Below are 27,372 nucleotides of genomic sequence, written 5' to 3'. Positions count from 1 at the left end.
CCTGACATTCACACATAGAATAAACAAAACTCAAGTTTGCTCACGGTGGCCCTAACTTGGTGCATGAACAAAACTGACTGATGAACATGTTATGTTATTATGTTATGCGCACGTATGAGGAGCAATCAGAACATACTCACGTAATGTGTACGGATGAAATCAGATAATATAACACCATAAAGGTTAGCTGACACACACATCACTGGGATGTAGTGTCTCCACATCTCTGCTCCAGTGAGTTCAGAAGCGCAACGGCTTCTTTGGGGGTGTCAAATCTCTTCTGTGTCCCGTTCACCGTCACTTAGAGTAGCGCGTAGTCCATGTTCATTTTCCTCAGCCGCGCCTTTATGTCATCAAAAGCCTTCCGTCTCCGGACCACCTCGGCTGAATAGTCATTGAAGAAGGAGATTCTGGGTCCCTTATTTGTGGGGTCGTCTTGGTTAGACCGACGGGCTCCAAGCCGACGAGCCGCCTCCATCATGCGCTGCTTGTCAGTGAAGTTATGAAACTTTACAATCAGCGGCCTGGGATGTTGACCGGTGCCAAGGACCGGTGTGCCCGGTCGAGCTTCAGCCGCCCTGCTTTAGTATCCATTCGGAGGTGGTCAGGGATCCACTTTTCGAAGAATTTCACTGAATCCGAGCCTTCCAAACCCTCGGGCACACCAACGATACGTATGTTGCACCTGCGTCCCCGGTTTTCGAGGTTGTCAGTGTGCTCCCGCATATCATTAACTTGCTTCTCGAGACGCGCTACCTTTGCCTCCGATGATGTCGCGGCGGCCTCCACATCAGCAATCCGTTTCTCCGCTTCGCCCACTCGGGTGGCGACCGCATGCAGCTGGGAAGTCTGTTCTTTAATGGCTTCCAGGACAGTGGAAATTTTGTTGTCAATCACCTTAGTCAGGTTATCAGTTATTCTGTCCAGGGCTTGGACAATATCTGGTTCCGTATAGCCTGAGCTAGCATCCATCGGCGTCTCAGATGTAGCATTTAGCTCTTCCTCATTTTCAGCGTTAGCAGGGCTGCTTTTCGACGAATTTTTCGTGTTTCTGGGCATGTTGTCCGATGGTTTGAAAAAATAATTGTCCAGGCTCATGTTAAAACACTTCCCGTCCGAAACTCCACACTTTTCACCGTTCGAATATGTAATGCAGAAATATAAACTGACAAATGCCACCGGAGCTCACTCAGCAACAGTGCTTACTCTACGACGCCATCTTGCCCCTCCAGTTATACATCATTTTTGACTAGCGGCCTGTTGCAAAAGCTGCACAATGGAGAGACATCACATGACTCTGTCATGTCACAGAATTATACTTACTAATGGTAAAACAGTGTTTTTTTCTGCCACACAGCATCAATATTCATTAATTTCATGCCATATATCAACGCTAATCCAGTAGAGACCTAATTTGTTTATATGATATTTCAATAGTGATCTAGCTGACTATGATGTGCTACTATCTAGTGGCTAATGCCAGACAGAAAGGCAACCATGGCGATGGAACTCTGTCTTTGATCGTTGATTGGCCACTTAATTTTTATTTTACTTCAAAACTAGTTACAGAAGGTTATGGCCCAAGCAGCCATTATGCAACCAATTTAACCCTTTAAAACCTGGACAAATTGGCTTGTTTTCTTTCAAAAACATGAGTAATGAGCAATTTAGGAAGAAATTACCTAGAAATGAGCAAGAATTTGTGTAAAAAAAAAAAGTTAAAAAAAAAAAAGTGGGACATGACCTGGATAAAAAACCATGAATTAAAAATGAAAAAATAAAATCTTTGTAAAGTAACTCTAAATTTATATTTATGAAAATTATAAGTGTAGTTATCTGGAAAATTTCCCCTAGCTTTTTAAAAAATGATGTTCTAAATCTACTTGTGGGACATTTCTTGCCAAGATGGTCATTGCCTATTTCCTCATGTATTTGAAAGAAATCAAACAAATTAGCTCATGGTTCAACGGTGTAAATACTTGTGAAAAGTGTCTCAATGCTGCTCAAGAAAATTAATGTCAATCCAGGTTTCAGAGGGTTAAGTAGCTTATTTAGTTACAAACTTCCAAGTAGTAAGTAAGCTTCTAGTGTCGATTTTACGCCCCGATGCAGGAGGCACTTGGCTGATGTGCTCCTGGATTTCTGTTAACACATCTGTAAAGTTTGTCTGCAGACTGCACATTCATAGTTTCCAGTAATTCAGAGTCCTGTGCAAAGTGTGTGTGGCAGCCCTTTTCCCCATGTGCAATGACATAACCAAGGTCAAACAAAACATTGATTTGGTCCTGTCTTCTCACGTTGGACAGTGAAAAATGCTCACTGAAGCTAATACTCGTCTAACTGTATTACTGTCTCACCTCTCTGCCTGCAGTGTCTGACGCTGTGGGGAACCTGTCTTGCTCAGGAGTGAGCTGGGATTCAATTAATCTGTTTTGGGAGCTTCCAGCCAACCCTAATGGGCAGATCATTTATTATGAGATCATTGTGAAAGCAGACTCGCAACCCTACACACACCAGGCTCACACACCAGAGTACACAGTGACTGGGCTGTCTTCAGACCAGGAGTACACGCTCACTGTGGCCGCAGTCAACTCTGCAGGACCCGGAGACAGGCTAAACTGTACTGCTTCCACTCTGTCCGAATCAGGTATACAGTCTATTTGTGTTCTGTAGCATATTTGGCTTCTAATTGTTACACAGTAATACCGAAAGAATATTTAAAACCTTTTTTGTGTCCCTTAACAGCACCATCTGCTCCTCGCTTCCTCGCCATCTCTCAGGTCACACCGAACAATGTGACACTCGAGTGGGCTCCACCGCTTTCTGTTCCAGGCCTGCTGAAAGAATACCAAGTCATTGCACAGCTGCTTTCAACTGTTTGTGAACCAAACAAACTAACTACTGCACAGCCAGCCCCAGAGGACAAACGGACCTCAGACTGCGTGGACTCTCACTTCACGATGTCGGTGAATGCTTCGGACGGCACTGAAGAGAGCTACAGTGTCACGCTCCAGTCTGTTTCTAAGTACAGATACTACCGCTTCAAAGTGGCTGCTGTAACCAATGCTGGAGTTGGAGAATACACGCACTGGAGTTACATACGTACCCTGGCTGGAAGTAAGAAAGTCATAGTGATGAAATGACCTTTTGTGTTGCCAGGAGAGAGTTGGCAGTTAGTCAGGACCTCAGGGAGAATATCTGACCGATAAATCTGTGATTTCTTTTAGGTACTCCTCTAAAAAATATACAGTTTTAGTAATTTCAGATAAGATAAGTTTCACATTCTCATGGCACTGTGTTGCTACTGTGCACTATTAATATAATAATAAACTAATATAAGCTATTAACAGGCTGTTTTAGGCTTCTTAATTTCATAGCACATAATAAGCATCCTGTGTTTTTCTTTCCTCAGACCCTGATGACCCTCCCCGTGACCTGAAAGTGACTCCCACCTCCAATGGCCTTCACATTGCATGGGCTGCTCCAGCTGTTCTCTCTGGACCCACTTCATATCTTGTGCAGGTATCCTCAATTAGTTTTGTTTTCACTTTTCTATGACATCACACACACACACACACACAAAAAAAAAAAAAAAAAAATATGACCATGTCATCACAAACAGAGTTAGTTTTTCTTATTACAAATCAACACAGAGTTGTGCTGGTCATATTAACACAATGCAGTAAAATGCTAACAAAATAAAATGACTTCAGCTCTGCCATTACCTTTGTTGTTACACCAGGTGGACGGCCCTGGTTTGAATATCTCGGCGGTCAGAGCTCCAGAGGAGCTGACAACTTTCGTTGTGACTAATTTGACTGCTTTCACTTGCTACTTTGTGACCATCACTGCCTTCACCGGTCGATTGGAGAATGCTGCCAGCGATGGGAAAGCCATCGGACCTATTGAATTTCGAACACTGGAGGAGGGTATGTGTAAATTTTTATCTTGAGTAGCTTCCTGCTGCCCAACTGTAAATATGACCATATATCTATTATTCTTGGACTCTTGTATCTTTCCTTTCTGTCCTCAGAGCCCAGAGACCCTCCCAAGAATGTGATAGTATCAGTGATGCCAGAGGAAGTGAACCGTGTGAAGGTGACTTTCACCCCTCCAGAGGAGCCCAATGGAAACATAACAGCTTACTATGTTTACATCTATGAAAAGGACCAGCTGGTCAAGAACATCAGTCTTAATATAACCCAGCGAGACCAGAATCAGCTGACTGGTGTCATAGAGGGCCTGAAGGGAGGACTCAGTTACAGCATACAGGTGAGAACACACACACATTTAACACTAGAGGTGGGACCAAGTTATTGTTTTGCAAGTCACATGTAAATCTCAAGTCTTTGCACTCAAGTCCAAAAGCCTAAACTTTGAGTTTCGAGTCCTAAAAGTCATAATGAGGTCTTTAAATAAAATGCCATTTTAACAACAAAGTAAGAATATAATACATTTACAAAAAGCACAAATCCTTTCAAAATGTCTATGAATTTCTTAAAACATTTTTGTTGGAAGTTGAGTCTCGATCTGTATTTGTCTGATTTTGACCTGAATGTTTTGCAGTTCTTTTTTTGTAGATTTTATACACAAACAAAGTTATGTTTGGTGACATGCAGCAAAGGGCTAAGGCTAGACTTGAACCCGTGGCCGCTGCAGCGAGGATGTAGACTCTGTATATGGGCGCCCGTTTCGACCAACGGAGCTACTAGTTCTTGATATTTTTCTCCTGCAAGTTCACTGAATGCTGTCAGATTGGTTTAAACAGTTGATTTGGAGAATGAAGAGTGGGCTTGCCCGGGATGAATACCAATTATGTTAGTTGATTCAGGAATTGAAGGGAAATTAATTGATTTGTGGCACACTTTTGAAATAACTGATTTTTCAACTCGGGCCTTGAGGTAAGGTATCATTCAATTTCAAGTCAAAATGCTCAAGTAATAGTGAAGTCGTCAGTATTGATGTTAGGGCACTGATACGCCAGGCCGACGGACTCCTGTCAGTCACTGTCACTCAATCTGTTGTCCTGGCTTTGCAGTATGTCCTACGCTGTTTGCGATAGTCTGCACTAGAAGAGAATCAGTGGTGAGGAAAACAAACAATCGACACAATTCAAAGGTATTTCCTCTCACACAGGCACAGAATGTATGAGACTGGTTGTTGGCTATAGCCAGGTGGTGTATAGAACAGCCATTTTTTTCTGAGACACAGGCGATTTGAGGTGATGAACAGTCAGCCTTTGTCACTCCTAATTCTTTTATGTCAGCTGTTGTGTCCTTAAAGTCTCGAGTCTAACTCAAGTCCAAGTCATGAGACTGGATTCTGTTAAACACACAGGCCAAAGCCCTAGTGAACAAGTTTGTTTAAATTGTTGCTTCCTTTTCTGTAATTCCTGTCTGTACTTGTCCCTTTTTCTGCTCTTTTCTCTCTTTTCTTCTGTCTGTTTGTAGATTTCAGCAAAGAACGGAGCTGGTCGAAGCCCACTCAGCCCACATGTCCAGATAATTACAGGGATCAGAGGTACACGTCCCTCTTTTGTGTGTCTGATCTGCACCGCTCTACAGTGGCTTTCTTCTTGCAGCAGTGCAGCATAGATGCGAGACAGAGAATCATGCCACTGCTTAGCATCATACCTCAGACATAGCAAATGTTACTCAGCAGTTTTGTCAGATGTGTGGTGATGATGTAGAGGAGAGAGCAGTTTGTCATTATTTAGATGTTAATGTAAGACTAAAACCACATCACTGTGTTCACATAACAACCTGTGTGTGTGTGTGTGTGTGTGTGTGTGTGTGTGTGTGTGTTTGCATGTCTGTGTGTGCACGTGCGTTGGTGCTCCTCTGTGCTCACACGTGCGTGTGTTGCAGCCCCAGCCAAGCCAACCCAAAGACCCCAGGCAGTGCTGGGCCATGGAGGGGTTGCCATGGTAACCCACAGGAGTATCACCATCCACATGCCTGCCTGTTTCTATAGTGATGACAATGGACCAATCAGAAAAATTCAGGTCATCGTGGCCGAGTCAGGGGGTATGACTCTTCAGAAACATTGACAGACGTCACTTTTAGTTGAATACACTTGGGTATCGGTCGTGTTTGTGCTTTAAGCCTTGAGTAGAATCTTGTTTTACAATACGTCACTCTGTCCTAAGCTCACAAAAGACAAAATGTATGCAAAAGCCGAAGGGCTTAACGTCAGTGCAAATTTGACTCAGTACCCCTGCGATTCCTTTCCTCTTTAACTGGCTTACTCATCCTGTCACAGTGAAGGACATCCACAACCTCACCAACTGGAAGAATGCTTTTTTTGATCGTCCAGCCCCGTACCTGACTGACAAGGGCTTCCCCAACCCGCCATGTTTCCTGGGAGATGGGGTGTCGCGCACAGACAAACACGTCACACGCAGTATGTCCGGAGGCGGCCGGCTTCTGGTGAGGCACAATCGCACTGCAGCAACAACGTACGTGATCGGAGGGGACGACGAATGTATAAAGGAAAACAACACTGAACATTTCTGCAACGGACCTCTGAAGCCAAACACAGTCTACGTGTGAGTGCACCACACACTCAACCACAACTTCAAAACTGCTGTATGTACATAATCAATCATAATATGATGCTGACACTGGACTGTTGTTCCATATTTACCAGGTTTAAGTTCAGAGCCACTAACATCAATGACCAATACACAGACTCAGAGTATTCAGAGCATGTCAAAACTGCAGGTATTTATATTCATCCCTGTTACTTTACATCAGAAACTGATAACATAAAAGCTGTGTAGCCCCATTTGTTGTTGTGTTTTTTTTTAATGTGATGTTGCCCCTTTGTCTCTGCTCCATCCCTCTGCAGTGGACGGGCTGTTGACCAGAGATGAGCAGATCATTCTGGGTGTCCTGCTCTCCTTCTCCTTGGCTTTGTTGCTAATCATCATCATCTGTTGCTCAGTCAAGTAAGATGGCAAAAGGCCAACTACCTGCCAGTGTTCATATGTTAAAGGTGTACTATGCAGGATTGCTGGTTACTGTTCGCAAACATACTCATCAGCAAAGCCAAAGTAAAACCAACAGATCCAGTCATGTGAGGTGTTTTGCCTCGCCGTAATTGCATTTTTTCTGTGCTTTGACTCTTGGTCACATGGCCGCTTCCATTCTAAAGAGGCCCGACCTCACCTGAGGGCTGTGGGGGTTCATACCCACTACCGTCCCAAGCACAGAAAATAAGAAAATGCAGGCAGAGGGCAGAGTCTATGCAAAAACATACACTGCCACACACATCTAATGAGGTGAAGTGATTATTAAAAGGCATTACTTCTGTATGAGTCTATACACTTTTTTGGGGGGGGGGATCCTGCATAGTATATCTTTAACCAAAACACTGCACTGTTTGCAATTTAATATTAGTGCACATAAAGCACTGTGCAATTCCTGTATAAATAAAGGTAATTTTGAATTGCCTAATTGCAATAACTCAATTTCCTTTTTATTTTGATTCTGCATTAACCTTGCTATTAACAAATTTTGGATTGACATATCAGGATCCATCAGCGCAAAAAGGAGGGAGGGACTTATTCACCCAGAGAGGCAGAGATCATAGAGACCAAGTGTAAGCTGGATCAGCTGATCGCTGTGGCAGATCTGGAGCTGAAACAAGAAAAACTCAACCGGTTAGTCTGCATGTTTAATTTTAATCTAAAAGCTTCACTTTGCCGGATAAAACATACACATTTTTAGCTTCTTAAACGTGTTTCACACTACATGAGCTCAGACTTGATTTAGCTGCTGCAGACAAGATTTTAAATCTAAGTCAAAGAGACAAAAATCTCTTTGCTGGAGCCAACATGATGTGTGCTCCTGTCAGCACAAAATCTTCTAGCGTTGTAGAATTTGTGCAGAAAATAGAAGCAGCAGCTCTATGAGACAACACAGCATCACTGTGGCTTTATAGTTTACCTTCAGTTCTCTGCAGAGCAAATCATCTTGTCTGCATCTCTCCAAACCATCCTCTCCCATCTGCTTTTTTTTCTCTTCCTTTTTTCCTCTTTTTTTTGTCTTTGGCACAAACAAGTGCACAGACAGTAAGTGCTGCCAGGTGGTGAGCAATAAAGGCAAATTCAGTGATAGTTTAGGTGTATCAAGGTCAGCGATGGCCAAGATGAGGTGAGAAACTACAGGACAGAAAATCTTTCAATATCAGCAGTGCAAACATTTCATATATTTTTGGCCAATATAGAAAGATATTAGCATGAAACAACTAATGGGCTTTTTGAACACCTTCCTTTCCCACCATCTGAACATAACGACAGAATACAGAAAGAAACCAAAAATAGAGGGTTCATGTAGGTGCAGAGTGCGGCTTGTCCTCAGGAGGAGCTGAATGAACAGGACTGTTAAAAACATGAAACCCACTTGAGACAAGAAAGATAAATAACATTGCTTCCACTTGGCAGATACCTGTCCCCTATCACTTATGTGTGAAAGTAATATAATTGCCCTACTTGAGCAAATATTTGCCTGCCTCATTATCATATGCAGTGACTCCTCGTGGTCCTGAAAGATGAAGCAGTTGCTAAGGATACTTTGCTGCGCACTCATTTTAGATGTCAAACACTTCTCAGGGTTTCTTCACACTATGGAAAACTATGAAATTTGACTTTCTTAATTTCCAGGCCTGGATAAGTATTGGCTAAAGAAAAGGGAATATTGAAAAATATTTGTTTTCCAGACTATTACCTCCATTCTGTTTTCTAAAATATGAAATGCAGAATTTCTGAAAACACATTGATCACACAAGCATTTTTCATGGAATTTATTTACCGCTGTTTAAGGGAGTGCCAGCCATAGTGAGCTTGATGTCATCCAAAGCAAGGCAAGAAGTATGAGGTGCGACAAACACCTGCCTCTACACCTGAGCATCACAGCCTGAAAAACAGGTCGGCCTCAATATGTGCCTTATAACTGATTCAAATCTGGACGACCAAATTAGTTTGAAAGAAAATGTGGTGATATCTTGTAATTGCATTCATACTTAGCATAAAAAAATAAGCAAATATTAAGCTTGTATGAGCATTTATGAGTTATGCAGTGATGTAGTTGTCACAGAAATAACTGGACTGTCTTTTCTGCGCAAGGAAACCATGTCATTGTGGCTGTGTTCATTGTGGCTTCTTTTGACACTGTAAATAAACAAGGCTGCATCTTAAAAAGTTTTTTAAGACACATTTTCACCTCTTAAATATAAAAGAGTTTATTGGGGGGTGATTGTTAATAATTTCATATTATTGTAATAACTGTTAATAATATATTATTCATTCAATATGTTAAAGCTGCAAATGGTAACTTTAATGAAAACTAGAAAATTTCGGCAGAAACTATCTACTGAAGAAACTATCACTTTATTCTGAAAGAAGTACATGAGACAGGTCTGTGAAAACAGTCTTCATATCCCTCCTCTCACAATGCCTGTAATGCCTTTCACTAGACTCACAGTGCAGCAGCAAAAACAATCAGAGCCAAGGGGTCTCTAACGCAGCAGTCAATCTATCAATAACTGCTCATGAACTGCAGTCAAAGTGTCAAACTAAGCAGTGCTGATCAAATATGAATCAGGATGTTGTTAATACACTGCCTGATTCTCACCTTAAATGTTTTCAAAGAAATATTTAACCGCACTGTTAAGCTGTGCAATGGGAACGTTTGTGACCCATCCGCCATGTTGGAGACAACTAAAACAACTTAAACTAAAATACCAAGCATCCCCCGCCAGCCGGACCACTTTATTCAATTTAAAGGTAAACACTACACTGGAGTATATTTCTGAAAACTGAAGGTGAGAAATAGGTGAAGAGGTAACAGGATCTTGATTCATATTTAATTAGTGCTGCCAAGTTTGACAGTTTGATTACAGTTCACGAGCCGTAGTTAACATGATTGACAGCTGCATTAGAGACTCCTCGGCCCTGATTGTTTTTTTTCAATAACCTGCAGTGAAGCCATTAGAAGCGCTAAAAGGCAACAGAGCAGGCAGAGGAACATGATTCCTGTCGTCAATGATCTGTTTTTGCAGGGAGAATAAAGTGGCAGTTTCAGCAAATATGAAAAAAGTTTTTTATAAATGTAAGCAGCTGTACTTTTAAAGGTTAAAAATATGAGTATAGGTAGCAGCAGTTAGTTCACTTATATTCCAAGAAGCATGTTGATGGATGTTCAAAACATTAGCAGCTTTATTTCTATTGCAGCCACCACACTAGCTGTCATTATCCAATCTAAGGACATGTAGGCGTGTTATGGAGCGATGAGGAAAGAAGAGCCCCTTGTACGCGGCCACGTATATAGGATTTCTGGAAGGTGATAGCCCACACAGCTCTTGTAGCGCCTGCTGCATCACGCCCGACGGAGCCAGTTCCTGCTGACAAGCACATAACATCATGTGACCTATAAAAGCCAAAAAAAGTTTCCATCGCAGTTTTGGGAAATATGGCTTTTTTTCGAATTGCCTGAAACACTACCTTATGCATGTGTAAAAACTTTTTTTGTGATAAAGGGGAGTTATTCCACTCTATTAGGCATATTTTACGTTCACAATTTCAATTTCCACAATTTGAGGGTTAATGGAAACCTAGTGTCTCTCTGCTTTGTTGGACTTGAGCTCTGTATCAACACCAGCCTTCTGAGCTCACTTTATGTCATAATAACACACTTTTTCTTGTCACCTTTTCCCACAGTGGCACAAATAACTTTGCACACACACGACACTCCCCTTGGCTTTGTTTTTGTTTCACCCAGCGCTTTTCTTTCACCAGGTATTCATCTTTCTTCTTTAGGCGGAAGGAGATTTATGTGATCCAGTAAGTTGTGGCTTTGACCTTTGTGTGCCTTGCTTGCATGTTGCACTTCCCTTTAATTTATCACTATGTGCGTGTGTTTCATTGTCATGTTACACATTAACGTTTAAATCATCCGTCTGCATTGCTTATTAAATGTTTGGTAGAGGTCAACAGCTGAGCGAATCAGTGACATCATCGTTTCAGCCTTTTCCTCCATCAGTGGCAGGGATTGCAGAGCTGTGCCGATACTCATCTGCTTCAGACCATTTTAATTTGTTTACCCACTCGATATCGCAAAATTGCTTGAAAGCCTTGGCGGCCTTAGAGGGCACAAGTAGCCACTTGCTTCAGCAATGCAAAGAAACATCAGCCACAGGGGGATAACCACACCATTCATTCAAGTTTACTCATGTGCACATATCTCTATAGAATGAAACATCAAAGTCAGTGTTTAATTAAAGTAGATTAGAAATGGGTGAACCTTGCTTTAACATGCAACACCACCCTCTCTGTAATAAGGATCAGTTCAGCTGTCATGCACAGAAATACCACAGTTTGGGTTGTGATTGTTATTATTATTAATTTATTTATTCTGGTTGTTGTTTGCTGTCTATTTTCATCCAGGCTGCTCAGTTACAGGAAATCACTCAAGTAAGTCATCCCTCTTAACCCTCTGTGACCCCTTAAATAATGTTACCTTCTTACTTATTTCCCAAAACTGTTTTCAAAATTCTATACAGTAATGTTACTTTCCAGTTGTTTTGTTAAATATTTTAACTAACTTCAGTCTTAATCTTAAGTGACACATATTCATTCTTAGTCAGAATTGTAATCCTTTAAATGCCAGTTTGTTAACATAATAATGACACTTTTTTGACACCAGCCTGTGGGATTAGCACCAACATTGATTTCTTTCCACATTTAGTTTTTAAGCAGTTTCATATCATAAGAAGAACTCACGTTCAAACCCCTAAGTCCCAAAATGGAACCTGTTCTAAAACTTTTTTCAAAATACTACACAGTAATATAATATTTTGGCGCAGTTTCCACTCTGCACAAGAACAAGATTTGTTTTTCTAAACAAAACAAGATCATTCATCAGAACATAAATAGAACATATGCCTAGTATATGAGTGTGTGTGTGAGTGAAAGAGAGAGTTGTAAATGGTCCCTGTTTGTAGCTTTCAAACTGCTCTGTCACACCTACAGCAGAGGGGGCTTCTCCTCCTGTTTCCTGCCATGCAGAGGTGGCATGCTCTCCTGGGGTTTTGGGCCGGTGTTGTGTCAAAGACCATTTCCCTGTCGATATGTGTGTCCCCAGTCTCCTCAAACATGTAGTTTTTTTTAAATGGTTTGATTCTTATAGCATTGATAACTTTATGGTTTTATTACTAACCTAAGTGTGTGTTAATGTACTAAATGACATACATAATTCTATTATAGATTATTCATATAGTCATTATATATCATTTATGTATGTCCATCTATCTATCTATTCTTCTATTTTTGTTATTCTCTTCTATTTTCTCCACTCCCCCTCCTTTTGTGAAATATTGCTTTTGAACACACTTTGAAATAACACCAGGGTTTGGGTCGCTATGGTGGTGGAGGATGCTGTAACTCTGCCACCATAGCGGCAGCAGCTGATGCTGTGGGAAAATCAGCATCTATTCCAGCTCCTCCAGGAACAACCTCTGCTCGATGGACTTACCTCAATTCCAGGAGGGATCAATTGCCGTCCACAGGACGCAGGTGTTGAAGGCCGAGACGTCAAGCAGGTTGTAAAACAGAACCAGTGGTGCTGGATCTTCCTCCTGCAGCTGTACGTGCCAAGTACCTGCAAAAGATAGAAAAAAAATGGAATAAATGAAAACAAATATTTTTTTCTCATTAAAAACAAATACACTTAGGCCTTTACTTTCTATAAATGCATACTGGATAACAAAAGGCACTAGGCTATAAGCTATCTCAGACAAGTACATTCAGAAGGCCAACCTTAGCTAGGTTATCTACTGCCCCTTTGCAGTGATTATAATCATTAATGATCAAAAATCAGTGTTCTGGATCAGAACCTGGATGATCTGATCAGTAAGGAAAAGGTCTAAGCTGGACTCTCTAATCCTGGACTTGGGTCCGGGGATAACACCTTTTGCTTGAGCCAGAGGTGGGCGCAACGTCTTGGTGTTGGTGGGCGACCAGACGTCCTCACTGTTCTTGGATCTCCACTCAGGAGCATCCACTGTATCACCCTGCCCATCCTCTGTGCTGTCATCAGAATCATCTGATGAATCAGGAATAAACTCGACTTCATTGTACCCATCATCTGACCTTGTGTCCTCAGTTGAGGAAGGTGGGTCGGTGCTGTCAGCGGGCAGGTGGATCAGCTCCAAAGAGAACATGCTCTCCCATCTTGTCAGGTCATTGTTTTGGTACACCACACTTTGTTTCGGTGTCCCCAAAGGTGGCATCTTTGATGCGCTGTAAGATGCCCGATGTTTTGCCGCTTGAAGGAGTGCAAGGTGTGTATGGGCCACTATGTAGGTGCATGTGGGTGTGCATATGATCAGGACAGATCACTGAGCGCCTTTAAACTTTGGTTTTATCCCTTTACTGAAGAGCAAATGGGAAAAACATGCTATGGGAACCACTGGTTCATGTTGTCACCCCCTACAGACATGTAGCCTATACACACACACACACACACACACACACACACACACAGAGGAAGAGCTCTGTGCATGCACGTGCATTTTCATGCATGTGTGTGTAAGTGGGTGGATGGGTGAAAGTGTGTGCGAGAGAAAGAGAAAGAGGGGAAGAGCCCATAGTTGAAAGCAGGGAATCATGTATTTGTTCTCCAAGACAAACATGGAGAAAATAATTAAATCAGCTGGAAAATACTAAAAAAAATAAATTTTGAGGCCAGTACTTCAGTTAGAAAGCCTTAAAAATAGAATGCACGATTTTATGCTGTAATAGCTATGAGTTCAAAAACAGTTTTTATGGGTTAACATTTGGCCATTTTTCCCCATAGCTATTTCAGTGCCTGTATTTTGGTTACACACACATACACACACACACACACACAATAATTTCTCAATACACACACAACACACTCAGACGTGCCTACCACCACACCCACATCATTTTAGTCAGTTTCCTATTCAGCTGGCCTGCAGTGCTTCACGATATGTTGAAACAGTAAAAAAGGAAATTTACATCCAGTTGATCTACAGTATATACCAAACATGAAATAATGGTGGAAAATAACAAAAAATGGTAAAAACAAAAACTTTGAAGCCGGGAGCACAGAATGACATCCTAACAATATAGAATTTATGATTGGGCAGTGGGCAGGGGGGTGAAAAATTTTGATTTTAATAGGAGTCAATAGGTCCCAAAATTGGACTAAGGGGCTAAAAGTAAAAATGTTGATAAAAGGTAGAAGGTAGATTTATTTGTCATTTTTTAAACAATGTTTAAAAAACAAAATTACAATTATTCTTGATCCTGCTACATCTTTGGAGTTTAAGGTTGAATTGATTAGAATCAGCAGCTACTATGAAGATTCCATCTGGTTGTTTGTTGATGTTGCTGCTGATGCACTGTTCAATTCCTGCAGTGCATTTTTTGAATTTGCATTAGAGTCTTGCCTCCAAATGGCTCCCGCAAGGTCAGTCCACCCAGTGCAACAGCTTGATCCGGGAAGTCAGGTGTTAACCAAGTCTCTGTGAAGATGTGCGCAGAGCAGTCCCAGATCTCTCGTTGCTGAGTGAGCCCAAATCACATCCACTTCACTCTCCTGCGATTTTACTATAATTATAAGCTTATTATAGAGGTTGAAATTGAAATCCTAAAATTAACCCCAAAATACAAAACCTGGTCAAGATTTATGCATTACCACAGCCACAATTGTTGAAAAAATTAAGATCTGACCCCTCACATCCAAAATGTGTGAAAGGAGTCCCGGAGGGTTAAATGATGTTAATCTGCACACAATAGCTGCAGCATATCTTTGTATGATTATTTTCCTCACATTCAGTGCGTTTCTGTCTCTGTCAGGCCTGTCAACAAGAGGTCTTTCCTGCAGCATGTAGAGGATCTGTGTGCCACTGACAATGCCAAGTTCCAAGAGGAGTTTGCTGTAAGTGTTTGTCTATAACCTGGACTTGTGTTTATCAAACCTGTGTAGTGAGAGTGTAGACATATATGAATTGAGACATAATAGAAAATTACCTAGATTTGCTGTTTGAAGCCAAGCTGTAGCACAGAAAAAAGATAACAGAAAGAACTGAGTTCAGACTGTGAAGATGGGTGTGAAGTGATTACAGACAAAATCATTGTCAGCACTTACCATGTTTTCTGTTTGTTTGTTTGTTTGCAACTTTCACAAATGCCAAAAAGAGTGCATAACATCCTATCAAATAAGCATTTGGAAATAAAATCTTCAAGAGCTGCACACACTTTGCTAAAATGACCCTCTTCTAAATAATACATATTGCATTTTATTATATTAGTATTTATTATTAGTATTATATTAGTATTATATTCGTATATCGCCTTTGTCTCTGTGCTGCAGCCATTGTAGACCTGACCAGGATTTATTCTAAAATTAGAGACTTCTGGTTCTCACTTAAAATTAACAGTATGTTTAAAGTCACAAAAAATGTAATAAATAACTTTGAGATAGCTGTAAAAGAGAAACTTGACTTTAATGTTTCACTTAAAGCAACAGTTCCCCCCAAACTCAAATATTTTTCCTTTTTGCTGCAGTGTATCACTCTAGATTGATTTGGTATGAGTTGCTGAGTGTGTGAGATATCTGCTGTAGAGATGTGTGCCTTCTCTTGAATATAATGTAACAAGATGGCACTTGGCTTGTGGTGCTCAAAGTGCCAAAAAATATATTTGAAAAAAGTCAACAGCAATGTCTTTTTTCAGAAATCATGACCTGGTTACTCGAGCAGTTTCATGTAGGAACGATTTTCTTTCACCACAGCTGCCAACTGTATCACTGAGCAGTAGAAAGCATGGATCTACTGCTAGCTCAGCTGGCATCATTGACCTAACTAACATTACAGCACAGCCGAGGAGGACGCCATTATCTTTTACTTTTCATGCTGTCTCAAGTACAAGCCTCTTGTCCATAAGTATGCATTCTTCTTCTGATACAGCTGGCGGGTATAACTTGAAACTGCTCACATTCCGCCTCGTAGATTACTGTGAATAACTGGGGCATGGTTTCTGGAAATTGTTGGAATTTTCAGATTTGTTTTTTTTTTTTTTTTGTCCTTTGAATAATATAATCTGAGGGACATCTAGTTCCATTATACTGAAGAGAAGGCAGACAGGTCAAGGAAAGCCTCCAAAAATAAAATCCATCCATTTGTGTGTTCCGTCTTTCTCTTTTGGAAGGCTGTCCAGGCATCTGTTTGATGCACTGCAACCAAGAATGATATATTTTCATTGCCAGTTTTCAGCTACGTGGCGACATTCTCCTGTACCTGCCTTTTTTTTCCTTTTTTTTTTTTTTTACCTTGGCATGTTTCGACAGCTGTTTCATACAGGTTTGGTGTGTTGACTGACAGTTTCTTGAGAACAGCATCCCAGGTCCTCAAGAAACTGACAGACAACAGGGGGAGTAGTTGTCCCACCAAACCTGATAGGACGACCAAACCCATATAAAACAGCTCCAAGGACACATAACAACAACATCACAACAACATCACATGACGCATGCCAAGGTAAAAACAAACAAACAAAAAAAAATCACTAGTATGTCAATGAGAGAAGAATAAGCCCAAAAAGTTTCAGTGGGGACTAAATTAACTTTTTCAACTGAAATTTTCCTTAAGCGGACCTTTAACCTTGTGTGTGTGCTAATGTGAATGCTGATGTTTTATCTCCACAGGAGCTTCCAAAACTGCTGCAAGACCTGGCCACCACTGACGCCGACCTGCCCTGGAACAAATCCAAAAACCGCTTTCCCAACATCAAACCTTGTAAGTAGTCAGACTAAAAATGAGCTTTTCTGGAGCTTTTTACCAAAATGATGTGCGCCAATGAAGATATCACTACCGCTTGCACAGCTGCATTTCAAGTTTCCACCACACTCTTCTCACCGTCCAGACAATAACAATCGAGTGAAGCTTCTGTCAGAACCGGGTACCACGGGCTCTGACTACATCAACGCCAGCTTTGTCTCAGTGAGTACCAGCTATCAGCTGCTAACAGGCCAACGGCTAACCTGTAGGGTCACTTCCTCTCTAGTCAGAATCTGATTATCAAAGTAGTTACGCAGGCATGAGACACAATCTCTTGAAGCTTATTCATTTGTGAGTGAATCATTTTGATTTATGATATCAGTAGTTAGTTAGTCAGTCAGTAGTAGTGGAGTGATTTTTTAAACTTGTAAATATAGAAATACAAATGTCTATCTCTCGCTGTCTATTCTCCAGGGCTACCTCTGTCCCAATGAGTTCATTGCCACCCAAGGTCCTCTGCCTGGCACGGTGGCTGACTTCTGGAGGATGATCTGGGAAACTGGAACACGCACCATTGCCATGCTCACGCAGTGTTATGAGAAAGGGAGAGTGCGTCATCACAGATTTACAACTGTTATGAAATTGCTCTCAGAGGACAGACAGGGTGCCGATTTGGGCTCCTTGACAACCCTGTCACCAGGAGCAGAAGATCTGATGTGTGTGTGTGTGTGTGTGTGTGTCTGTGTGTGTCTGTGTGCGTACATGTCTGCATGTGCGCGTGTGTGTGACATTTCAGATTCGGTGTCACAAGTACTGGCCAGAGGACAATAAACCGATGTCAGTGTTTAGTGACATTCTCATCTCAAAAGTGTCAGAGGAAGTCCTTCCTGATTGGACGGTCAGAACCCTTAAAGTAGAAAAGGTAACTAAGCTAACAATTCCTCACACACACACACACACACGCACACACACACACACACACACACACACACACACACACACACACACACACACAGTCTTGTCTCCATAACTTCAGCAGACGTTACCTTAAAGGTGCCTTATGTAATTTCCAGCCAACCAGTCCAACCAAATGGGACACAGCATTTCACCTTTTAAATGTTGGTCTACTACTGTGTCCATGATACAACCACAATTTACAGTCATCAGTCATAAATAAAGGTTTTCTGCAAATGCCTGTCATCTGATCTTCACATATGGCGTTTCTGTAGAGTTTGCTTTATAGCTAACATATACCATATGTGTGCGTACTGTAAACTGTTAAACATCAGAAAGACAAGGCCAGTTTCCATTAACCCTGAAACTGTGCAAAATAAAATTTTGAATATAAAATACGCATCATGGGGAACACGTCAATTTAAAAAAAAACAACTTCCATTTATCACAAAAAACCCATGAGGTGGTATTTGAGGCGATTTGAAAAGCAAAACTGCAAAGGAAACACTTTGGCTATGTGCTTGTCAGTAGGAACTTGCTCCCTGACATGATGCAGCAGGCGCTATAAGAGGTGCTATTGCATTGCATATATGCACCCAAAAGTTTTGAAGCCACAATTCCTCTGCGAAATCATGGACTATCACCTTCCTGAATTCCCTCATATGTGGCCGCTCCCACGTATATGGGGCTTGCCTTTTCATTATTGCTCCATAAATGGTAAATGGACTTTACTTGTATAGCGCTTTTTGAGTCTTATTGACCACTCAAAGGGCTTCCAAACTTCATTGTCATATTCACACAAACATTTCGAAAACATCACTTAAGCTTTGCACAAATCAGTAATAGAAACCCACCAACAGACAGAAACAACTTTGTTATACACATATTTGTAAGGTGAGCAAGTACACCATTAGCTGTATCTGCATCCGTATCTAACTAAATCCAACTAAAAGATCTTTATCCATAATCAGAATGGGCAGAGTTTAATTTGGAAGTAGGTGTGGCTTACTCCAGATGTTTGGAGGTACAGGGCTCTGGTGGTTGGTATTTTAAGCCTGAAATTGAAATGGATGGATCAGAACTTGCTGTATTTATGATAATTAGAACAATATCTACAGAACAAAATCAGTAGTGGGCTTCAGGTATTTTTTTAATAACAAGAGTAAGAGAAATCTATTTATGAGTACAGATATCAACACATTTTACTCGTATTCGTAAAAAGTACATTATCGAGTTTCATGTGAGTACTGAGCTACTCCCTGCTTTTTTGTCAGATTTCCATTAATCCATTACATTAATAAAGTAAACCAAGTGAAATGTTTGCCCTTTGTTCTGTGAGTAAATGAGCTACCAGGCAAACCACTTAAAGGAATTGTTCAACATTTTGGGAAGTTCACTTATACACTCTCTTATTGACAGTGAAACGAGAAGATTTATACTGCTCCCATGAATGTTCTGTAAATGATAAGTTGTTTACAGTCATAATGCCATGCTAAGCTAAGCTAAGAGTCTTCTAGCTCCTGCTTCATATTCGAGTGGTGCTGTCCGTCTCATCACAAGTGGATTTCTCCAAATGTCAAACTAAGAACTGTTGTTTCGTGACTTAACTGTTTACTAAACACATTTTATCCACTGTTATGTCCCACCCTTATCCAATGAGGCAAACAACATTCCACCATTGACCAAAAAGACTCATATAGGACACCATTATAATATAATTAAATCCCATGGTATTTATTAACAAAAACATGCTAACAGGCAACATAAATCCCAAGCAGAGAGGCAGCAAGACTAGCAGTACTAACACCAGAAGCCTTTCTCCTCTGCTGCTGTTAAAGAAGCTTTTTAAGCACCAGACAGGTCAAGGAGGCCTAAAATGATCAGTATGTGCAGTGACATCTGGTCTCAAGGCAATCAACCAGTAAGGCTGGGCAAATGCAGACCAGATTTCACTGTGCACTTCTGACTTCTTCTCTTTCCACCCTACTTGAGCTACCTTGCTAGGTGACACAACACACCTGGGCAGATCTACAGAGGGATAAGAACACATACATCCCTAACACACCATTTATATTTGTTTAATGTGTTGTGTTATTTCTTGTATAAATCCCTCCATGAAGCACGGGCACTATATTCTGGTTCGCCACTTCAACTACACATCGTGGCCAGAGCACGGAGTCCCAGAATCCTGCAGCACTCTCATTAAGTTTGTCATAGCTGTCCGAGCCCACAGACACGACAACACCACTATAGTGGTCCACTGCAGGTACTGTATCATGTTACTGCTGGTCTGCTGACATTGGATAGATTTCATAAGTTTCATTTACAAAGTCCATGACATGTTGTTCCTCAGTGCTGGTGTGGGCAGAACAGGTGTGTTCATCGCTCTCGACCATCTCATTCAGCACGTCAGAGATCATGACTTTGTGGATATTTACGGCCTGGTGGCTGAGCTCCGCAGCGAGAGGATGTGCATGGTGCAGAATTTGGTGAGTTCGCATTAAGTGCAAGAGTGCATTTCATCCCTGTGGTTAAATTTCCCAACCCACAGAGAATAAACAAAAGACAAGGGAAGGGTATTATACAGTATGTTGTCTTAAGTTGTTCAAGTACACTTAAGAATCATCAAAGACTCACAAATGGCGCTGTAGTTGTCCTACTTTTTTAACTTCTTGTCCTGCTGTGATCCCATTCTCATGAGGAAACATTTGGTAAATTCTTGTTTTGACAAAGGGAACGATCTGGCAGTGGATTAAAGGCATATGCTGAGCAGGATTCCCCCTCTTGAAATAGCATGAACCTATCCTAAAATTACCCCAGTCATTACTTACGAAGCAGTGGTGTGTGTCTCAGTGTCTGCAGGGAGCCTCTGCCTAGTGCCTCTGCTTCTCCCCGGTATTATGGTTTTATTATTTCTGGATCCTCTGTACATTTCTTTGGCAGTGAAGTATGAGCCTGCAGTATCTGCAGCTACACGAGCTGCTTGATTCTTTGAGACAGCAGTGTGCAGTGTGCCAGATAGACAGCTATTAGCACGATAGTCCAGTAATATACAAAAGAAGAGCCCCAGCTTAAAGAGGCCATCATTTAATTCAGTTATTTTATAAACTCATGCATGTCAGTGCTCAGATATTGGAGAGCTCTGACACCTTTAAAAGAATACTTTTATCTATAAACCCCTACAGTATGTCGAAGTCAAAAAAGGCAAATGTTACAATTATACAATTATAAATGAGCATCAGATCTTGCAGAAGTGCTTCATAATATCCCACTCTAGGCCTGCTTGTGATAGTTCTGCTCTTACAAGGTTTTTATGATAAATAATACATTTTTTGATAATACATTTAATTTATAAAGCACATATTACATTTTTTTTTACATTACATAAGCATACACAAAATAAACAGTATGCAAATTGATAACAAACAAACACCTGAACAATCACACATTAAAAGCTTGTTTAAAAAGTTGAGTTTTTAGGGATTTTTTTTGAGGGATTTAAATATGGATGTGTCAGTGCAGTCCTGAATATGTGTGGGGAGTGAGTTCCAGATTAAGGGGGCAGCTATGGAGAAGGCTCTGTCCCCCAAGGTTCAGTGCTTGGTTCTGCACGGTGGATAGAGGAGGTTTGAGTTGGAGGAACAAAGGTTGCAGGAAGGGGTGTGACAGTGAAGGAGGTCAGTGAGATAGGAGGGGGGTTGGTAGTTGAGGGCTTTGTGTGTGAGGAGGAGAATTTTGAATTGGATGTTGTGGGGTGATGTGGTAACGGGAGCGGTTGTGGATGAGGAGGCATGCAGCGGCATTTTGGATATATTGAAGTTTTTTGAGGACTTTGGAGGATGTACCATAGAGGATGCTATTGCAGTAGTCTCGTCAAGTCTCGTGGTGTTAAAGGCATGGTTGAGGGTTTCAGCAGCAGAGAAAGGGAGTAATGGTTGTATGTGGGCTATGTTTTTTAGGTGAAAGAAGGCGGTTCTGGTGAGCTAGGTGACATGTTGTTCAAAGGTGAGGTGACTGTCAAAAGTGATACCAAAATTGTGGATATGACGGGAAGGTGATAGGGCAGAGTTATCAAATTGGAGGGTGAATTTTGCACAGAATTTGTGAGTGATTTGGGGCCGATGATTATTATTTCAGATTTATTGTAGTTCAGTGAGGGGAAATTGATGTTCATCAAGGTTTTTATTTCAGAGAGGCAGTTTGTGATGATGGTAGTGATGAAGTTGGTGGATGTAAAGTTGGATGTCATCAGCGTAGCAGTGGAACTGGAGACCATGATGACAGATAATGTTAAAAAGGGGGAGAAAGTATATATATGATTAACGGTAGGGGGCACAGCAACGAGCCTTGGGGGACACCTTGAGTCAGAAGAGCTTTGAAGAGGGTGCAGTTATTGATGTGGGTGAACTGTTGTCTGTCAGTGAGGAAGGATTTGAACCAGGAGAGAGCGGTGCTAGTGATGTTGAGTGAGTGTTTAAGGTGGGAGAGCAGAATGGTATGGTTTATTGTAACGAAGGCAGCAGTGAGGTCGAGCAAAATGACAGTCAGTACATTTACATGATGTTAGAAAAAGTTGATTTATAGTGTTAGTCCTACTATAACTTGACTTTTAAAATACATGTTAGTCTGACTGAAATTGCAATAAATTTAATTTCTGAAAATTGAACTAACACATCCGGATAGTTCGGTCCTAAGTCAAACTATTCTGTCATGTAAACACCTTAGTCTGACTTAAACTGAGATGATCTGTGTGTGCCCTTCGTCGCTGTACCAGCCTCCCTCTGTGGCTAGAGATAGGGACTGTTCCTTAATCATGAGGGGGAAAGGGGTGCTGCAAAACAGGTCAGGCATTAAGCACCAAGGAGGGACTTTTTTATTTTGGCTGAGGTGAGGGACATACAAGTGGAAAAGGTAGTTATTTATTTGTGTTTTTAATAAAAAAGTTACACCGGTGGCTCAGTGGATGGAGCAGGCCCCCCATGTATGAAGGCAGTGTTGTTGCCACAGCAGCCGTGGGTTTGATTTTGGCTCATGGCCATTTGCAGCATGTCATTCCCTCTCTTTTCCCCTTTCACGCTATCACTCTGTCCTGTCTAATAAAGGCAAAAATGCCACAAAAATTCTTTAAAAAAAGTCATACCCCATCAGTATCAGTTTAAGTGCACACTATATTTAAATATTTTCTCCTCTTTACCTTCCACAACAGCCGTTCAGTGAAGTAAATGACTGTTTCTCTCAGTGGAATCTGGTGTTTTTGATAGAACAGCTTCAAATCCCCATCAGTTAGGGCTGTCTTACAGCAAAGTAAAGCAGCAAAAATATAATAACTTATCAATGAAGGGAGAGTTTGCTCAGCGCTGTTTAATTATATGTACCTAATGCGACAGTTTTCTACCCAAAAGTTATTGTAAATAAACAGTTGTGATTGTGAAACATTGTGAATTTGGTCTATATCACAGACTGTATAAATAATATCGGTTTATTGCAACTAGCTGAAAGGGGGCATATCTCCTCCTGCTGTGGTGGAGTTGGACATTCTTCCATCAATAAATGGATTCTCTCCCAGTGCTTGTTACTGGGACAAGGACAATAGTCCAGTTAAATGGCCTAATCCAGCTTTAACTGTAGCTCCACTTAACTGTGTGTGGAAACGTACTGAGTGAATGATAATTATAACAGGTTTTTCAGCTGTGTTGTACAACACAAGCACATTATTCAGAGTGGAGGCTGGCTTGACTGCAATAAAAAGAACACTTACATTTTAGCTCATTTTCCAACAACACTGACAAATAGCACACTTCAGTAATCATAGACTGTATGAAACATCCAGTAACACGAGTCATCTGTGTGCATCACTATAAGTGACCTCTGGAAACATTTCAGTTGTGATGTATTGCAGCGAGGTTCTGCAACGCGTTGTGTTGTGGCATGTGCAGCACATTCTCCTAATGCTGCACATGTCTTCAAATTGATGAAGATGTTTTCTTAATTTGCTTGTGTTTTGTCTATTTGCAGCATGGTTGCCCTGAATTAGGGATGTATTAAAATCTGTCCTGTTTCTTGTGGTTTATCTAAAAAGATATGTCTCAGCATCCCCATATCACAGAAAATAAACTGATATGAATCAATATTGCATAAAACCATGCAGTTAAGAGGCAGATTGTACAAACATATACTCATGCTTTAAACATTACAATATGTCATTGCACTGGTGGAACTATATATGGAAAATCCTCAAATGTGTACAATGATGTTCAAATATTGCACTATCCACAAATGCGTATTTTTTTGTGTGTAAAGCGGTCATATCCACAAAAATATAAAAACCATTTTCAAACACACATAACTTAGTCTGTACACATGTAATTTAATATCACATAAAAATGTGATAGGTTTTACAAATGTAAATAGTTTTACCACAACAAATACATTTAAAGTCATACTTAGATGTAAAAGCATATGGCCCATGAGCATTTGTTACCTTTTTTGTGATTTCTGTGCATTACAACAATTAACCCTGAGGGCCCACTTTAATATTTCATACACTCATTTTGCTCTGCGCACAAAATCAAGCTTTAAAAATATTATACATTAATATTATATTCTATTTTAATTTAGTTAATTTTTAACCAACATCAGTCCAAATCATAAATATCAAATATTCATTAATTTTCAGAATGTCAACCCTTTAAACAACAAGTTTTTGTCATGATGCCACTATTTTTTTAGATGAATTAAAAAAAGAAAAACAAAAATAGAATTATTTTCAATATTTTACATTTAGAGTAGATTTTTTTTTATTTATTTATGTTTTGATGACCACAGTCTGGGATATGTCAGTGTTTTGCAGCATAATTGATTGTGACAGTGCACCTAGTGAAAATTTTGTATATTTTGTCTAAATGCTAGATATGGCAAAAATGACATCATCGGATGTAAAATAGTAAAATTGACAAATTTCAAGGCAAATGCCCAAAATGACAGCCAGAAATAATACTATGCATGTTTTTATGCTTTGATGGCTGTGGGTTACAAAAAAATAGTTGCTGATAGAAAGCAAAGCAAAACCTGTCGAGGTTGAAGGTTATTATTCAATGTCCATCACGGCCCCCATGAAAGAGTTGCTCTTTGCATCCATCTGAAGCATCTCTCATGCATCTCTCAAGCAACCATATCGCTCCACTCAGCCAGAGAAGCACACTAATGAGCATGCTCTGCGGGCCAAAAAAGCCTGAGGAAGCCTGAAAACACTACTCCACATATGCACTCAGTGAGCAGCTTCTGTTTTAAATAAAGGGGAAGCTATCATGAAACACTGTATCCAGTTCTCTTACTGTCAACATCCAACATCAGCTGCAGCATTAAAGGCTAGGTTCTGTTTTTTTTTAACCTGGACCCTATTCTTCCATATTTTTGTGTCTAAGTTATTAATGGGAACAACAATTTTTGAAATCGGTCTAGTGTTGAGTGAGAAAAGAGGCTGCAATGTAACTATTTGTGGCATGTTTGTACCATTAATAAACATGCACTTAAAGTGCTTGTTTTTACCGTGACATGTTCAGATAAATATTTAAGGTGTTTGATCTTTTATAGGAATGATCACTATAGAGAGAAACCTTTTTGTTAAAGAGTGAGTTCTTTTTATTTAACCAGAAAAAATCTTGTCTATCCACCATTTCAACAATCACTAACTCTGGTTTGGTTGAAATAAACCCCATAATTACCCAATTAGATGTGTAAATATGCAGCCCCAATACAGGCTAAATTACTGGGTTTTTTTAAATGGAGTCGTGTGGGTTTAAAGATGTGCATTTAGGGCCTTTTTTGGGTTGAACATAAAGGATCTAATGCTTTAATAAAAAGGTCTTTCGCTGTAGGGTGGCTTTCCATAAATTATCTGACACTTAAAATAATAATCTGAGCCTATCAGTAGACGGGTTTCCAATAACCCCCAAATAATAATGGTAATACATTAGTATCGCTAAAACCTCCCATTTATCCCAAAATGTTTTTAACGCTGGCATGAGGTGGTATTCCAGGCAATTCGAAAAAGCCATATTTCACAAAACTGCAATGGAAACCCTTTTTCGGCTTTTGTAGGTCACATGATGCTATGGCTATGTGCTTGTCGGTAGGAACTCATGATGCAGCAGGAGCTACAAGAGCTGTTATTGCATCATATAACTCTTTCATAAATTGAGCAGATTATCTTGAAGTTTTGAATGCACAGTTCCTCTGTGAAATCGTGGACTATCACCTCAAATCCCTCAAATGTGGCCACTCACACATTTAAGGAGCTTGCCTTTCCATTATCATTCCATAACACGCCTACGTGGCCTTGGATTATAAATAATGACGCATAGCATCACTCAATGGAACCGCAGTCATCTTGCAATTTTGTTTTATCAACATTTTGAAAATTACCGCTTAGGTTTTTAAGAAATCTGTAATGGAAACCTGCCTGCTGGTGAAAAACAATTGTTATAAATTGACAATGTCTTCCCCAAATGCTTACATTTCAGGTTGCAAGCTGCAGTGCTCTTGCTCAGGACTATTTCAAAATTTGTTACTTGGACACAAAAACATGGGAAGATATGATACAGTTTAAAAATACTAAACTTAGTCTTTAAAAGACAAAATCATTTCAAATATCACTATTTGGTCTAGGTTTAAGCCTTCAAATGTTTTTTTCTGTTGCTGTCTGTCTCCTGTTTAGTTAGAAGTTAGTTAGAAAAAAATCTGCAAATGATTTTACAGATTGGTTTGTGTCCTGAAAGAGAGAGACAAAAAAGGATTTGATCTTCATTCATGTGCTTTTACTATGTTTACTATTTATTCATTTATTTTTACTGCATCAGATATGAGACAGTAGAGTCTCAACAGGTCTCCAGCTGGACTTAAGTCAGGGATGTTGTGATTAAATGCTCAGCATCACACCCTGAATTACTTCTACACCAAATTAATATGGGAATGTGCTGTCCGTGTGTCCGTGTGTGTGTGTGTGTGTGTGTGTGTGTGTGTGTGGTTTTTTTTTTGGTTTTTTTTGTTTGTTTTTTTTAAGGCCCAGTACATCTTCCTGCACCAAAGTACGCTGGAGCTTCTAAACAACAAAGGCAACAGCCAATCCATCTGGTTTGTCAGCTATTCTGCTCTGGAGAAGATGGACTCCCTGGATGCCATGGAAGGTAATCAACAACATATGAATACACACAAACACTAACACACTCAAATACACTCTCAAGCACAGTGCTTACTCCACACATTTGTACTGGTCTGCAGGTGATGTTGAGTTGGAATGGGAAGAAACCACGATGTAAAGACTAAGCACGGACTCCGTTGCCTGGGGGAGTGACCCTTCATATTTGGAGGTCATTGGGACACGACCGCCGTACAGACTCTGGACTGGACCACACAAGGTTAGAGGGAGGAGGAGAAACAGGAAGCAAACAGCGCAGGTTGAACTGAGCGATCTGTCAGTCGAATAAGACTTTGTTGCTTCACTTCAACCCACTTCTCAGCACAGTCCTCCTTTAGTGAGCCTCTTGTCCACTTGCTTTCAAAGAGAGTGAGAGAAACAAAAGGGAAACCGGAGACAAAGAGTATTAGAAGTGA

The 27,372-nt window shown here is 40.5% G+C and overlaps 1 protein-coding gene across 1 annotated transcript in view; it reads left to right on the top strand.

Moving 5' to 3' along the window:
• Positions 1–27,372, top strand: part of ptprq (protein tyrosine phosphatase receptor type Q) — a 77,392-nt gene extending 50,020 nt beyond the window's left edge. Inside the window, exons 42-63 of the mRNA XM_042495440.1 lie at positions 2,372–2,647; positions 2,746–3,117; positions 3,413–3,522; positions 3,743–3,929; positions 4,034–4,272; positions 5,451–5,520; positions 5,868–6,026; positions 6,262–6,547; positions 6,649–6,722; positions 6,850–6,949; positions 7,535–7,663; positions 10,799–10,843; positions 11,447–11,473; positions 14,885–14,966; positions 16,734–16,824; positions 16,952–17,028; positions 17,281–17,415; positions 17,603–17,728; positions 19,881–20,026; positions 20,114–20,249; positions 26,822–26,945; positions 27,040–27,372. Of these exons, the coding sequence (XP_042351374.1) occupies positions 2,372–2,647; positions 2,746–3,117; positions 3,413–3,522; positions 3,743–3,929; positions 4,034–4,272; positions 5,451–5,520; positions 5,868–6,026; positions 6,262–6,547; positions 6,649–6,722; positions 6,850–6,949; positions 7,535–7,663; positions 10,799–10,843; positions 11,447–11,473; positions 14,885–14,966; positions 16,734–16,824; positions 16,952–17,028; positions 17,281–17,415; positions 17,603–17,728; positions 19,881–20,026; positions 20,114–20,249; positions 26,822–26,945; positions 27,040–27,077 (3,029 nt within the window). The 3' untranslated portion in view covers positions 27,078–27,372. The remainder of the gene's footprint in view (positions 1–2,371; positions 2,648–2,745; positions 3,118–3,412; positions 3,523–3,742; positions 3,930–4,033; positions 4,273–5,450; positions 5,521–5,867; positions 6,027–6,261; positions 6,548–6,648; positions 6,723–6,849; positions 6,950–7,534; positions 7,664–10,798; positions 10,844–11,446; positions 11,474–14,884; positions 14,967–16,733; positions 16,825–16,951; positions 17,029–17,280; positions 17,416–17,602; positions 17,729–19,880; positions 20,027–20,113; positions 20,250–26,821; positions 26,946–27,039) is intronic.

This window comes from Plectropomus leopardus, chromosome 11 (assembly GCF_008729295.1).
Source record: "Plectropomus leopardus isolate mb chromosome 11, YSFRI_Pleo_2.0, whole genome shotgun sequence".
Taxonomy (NCBI): Eukaryota; Metazoa; Chordata; class Actinopteri; order Perciformes; family Serranidae; genus Plectropomus; species Plectropomus leopardus.
The sequence above is the reverse complement of the archived record's forward strand: the minus strand, read 5'-3'. Positions and strand labels throughout refer to the sequence as shown.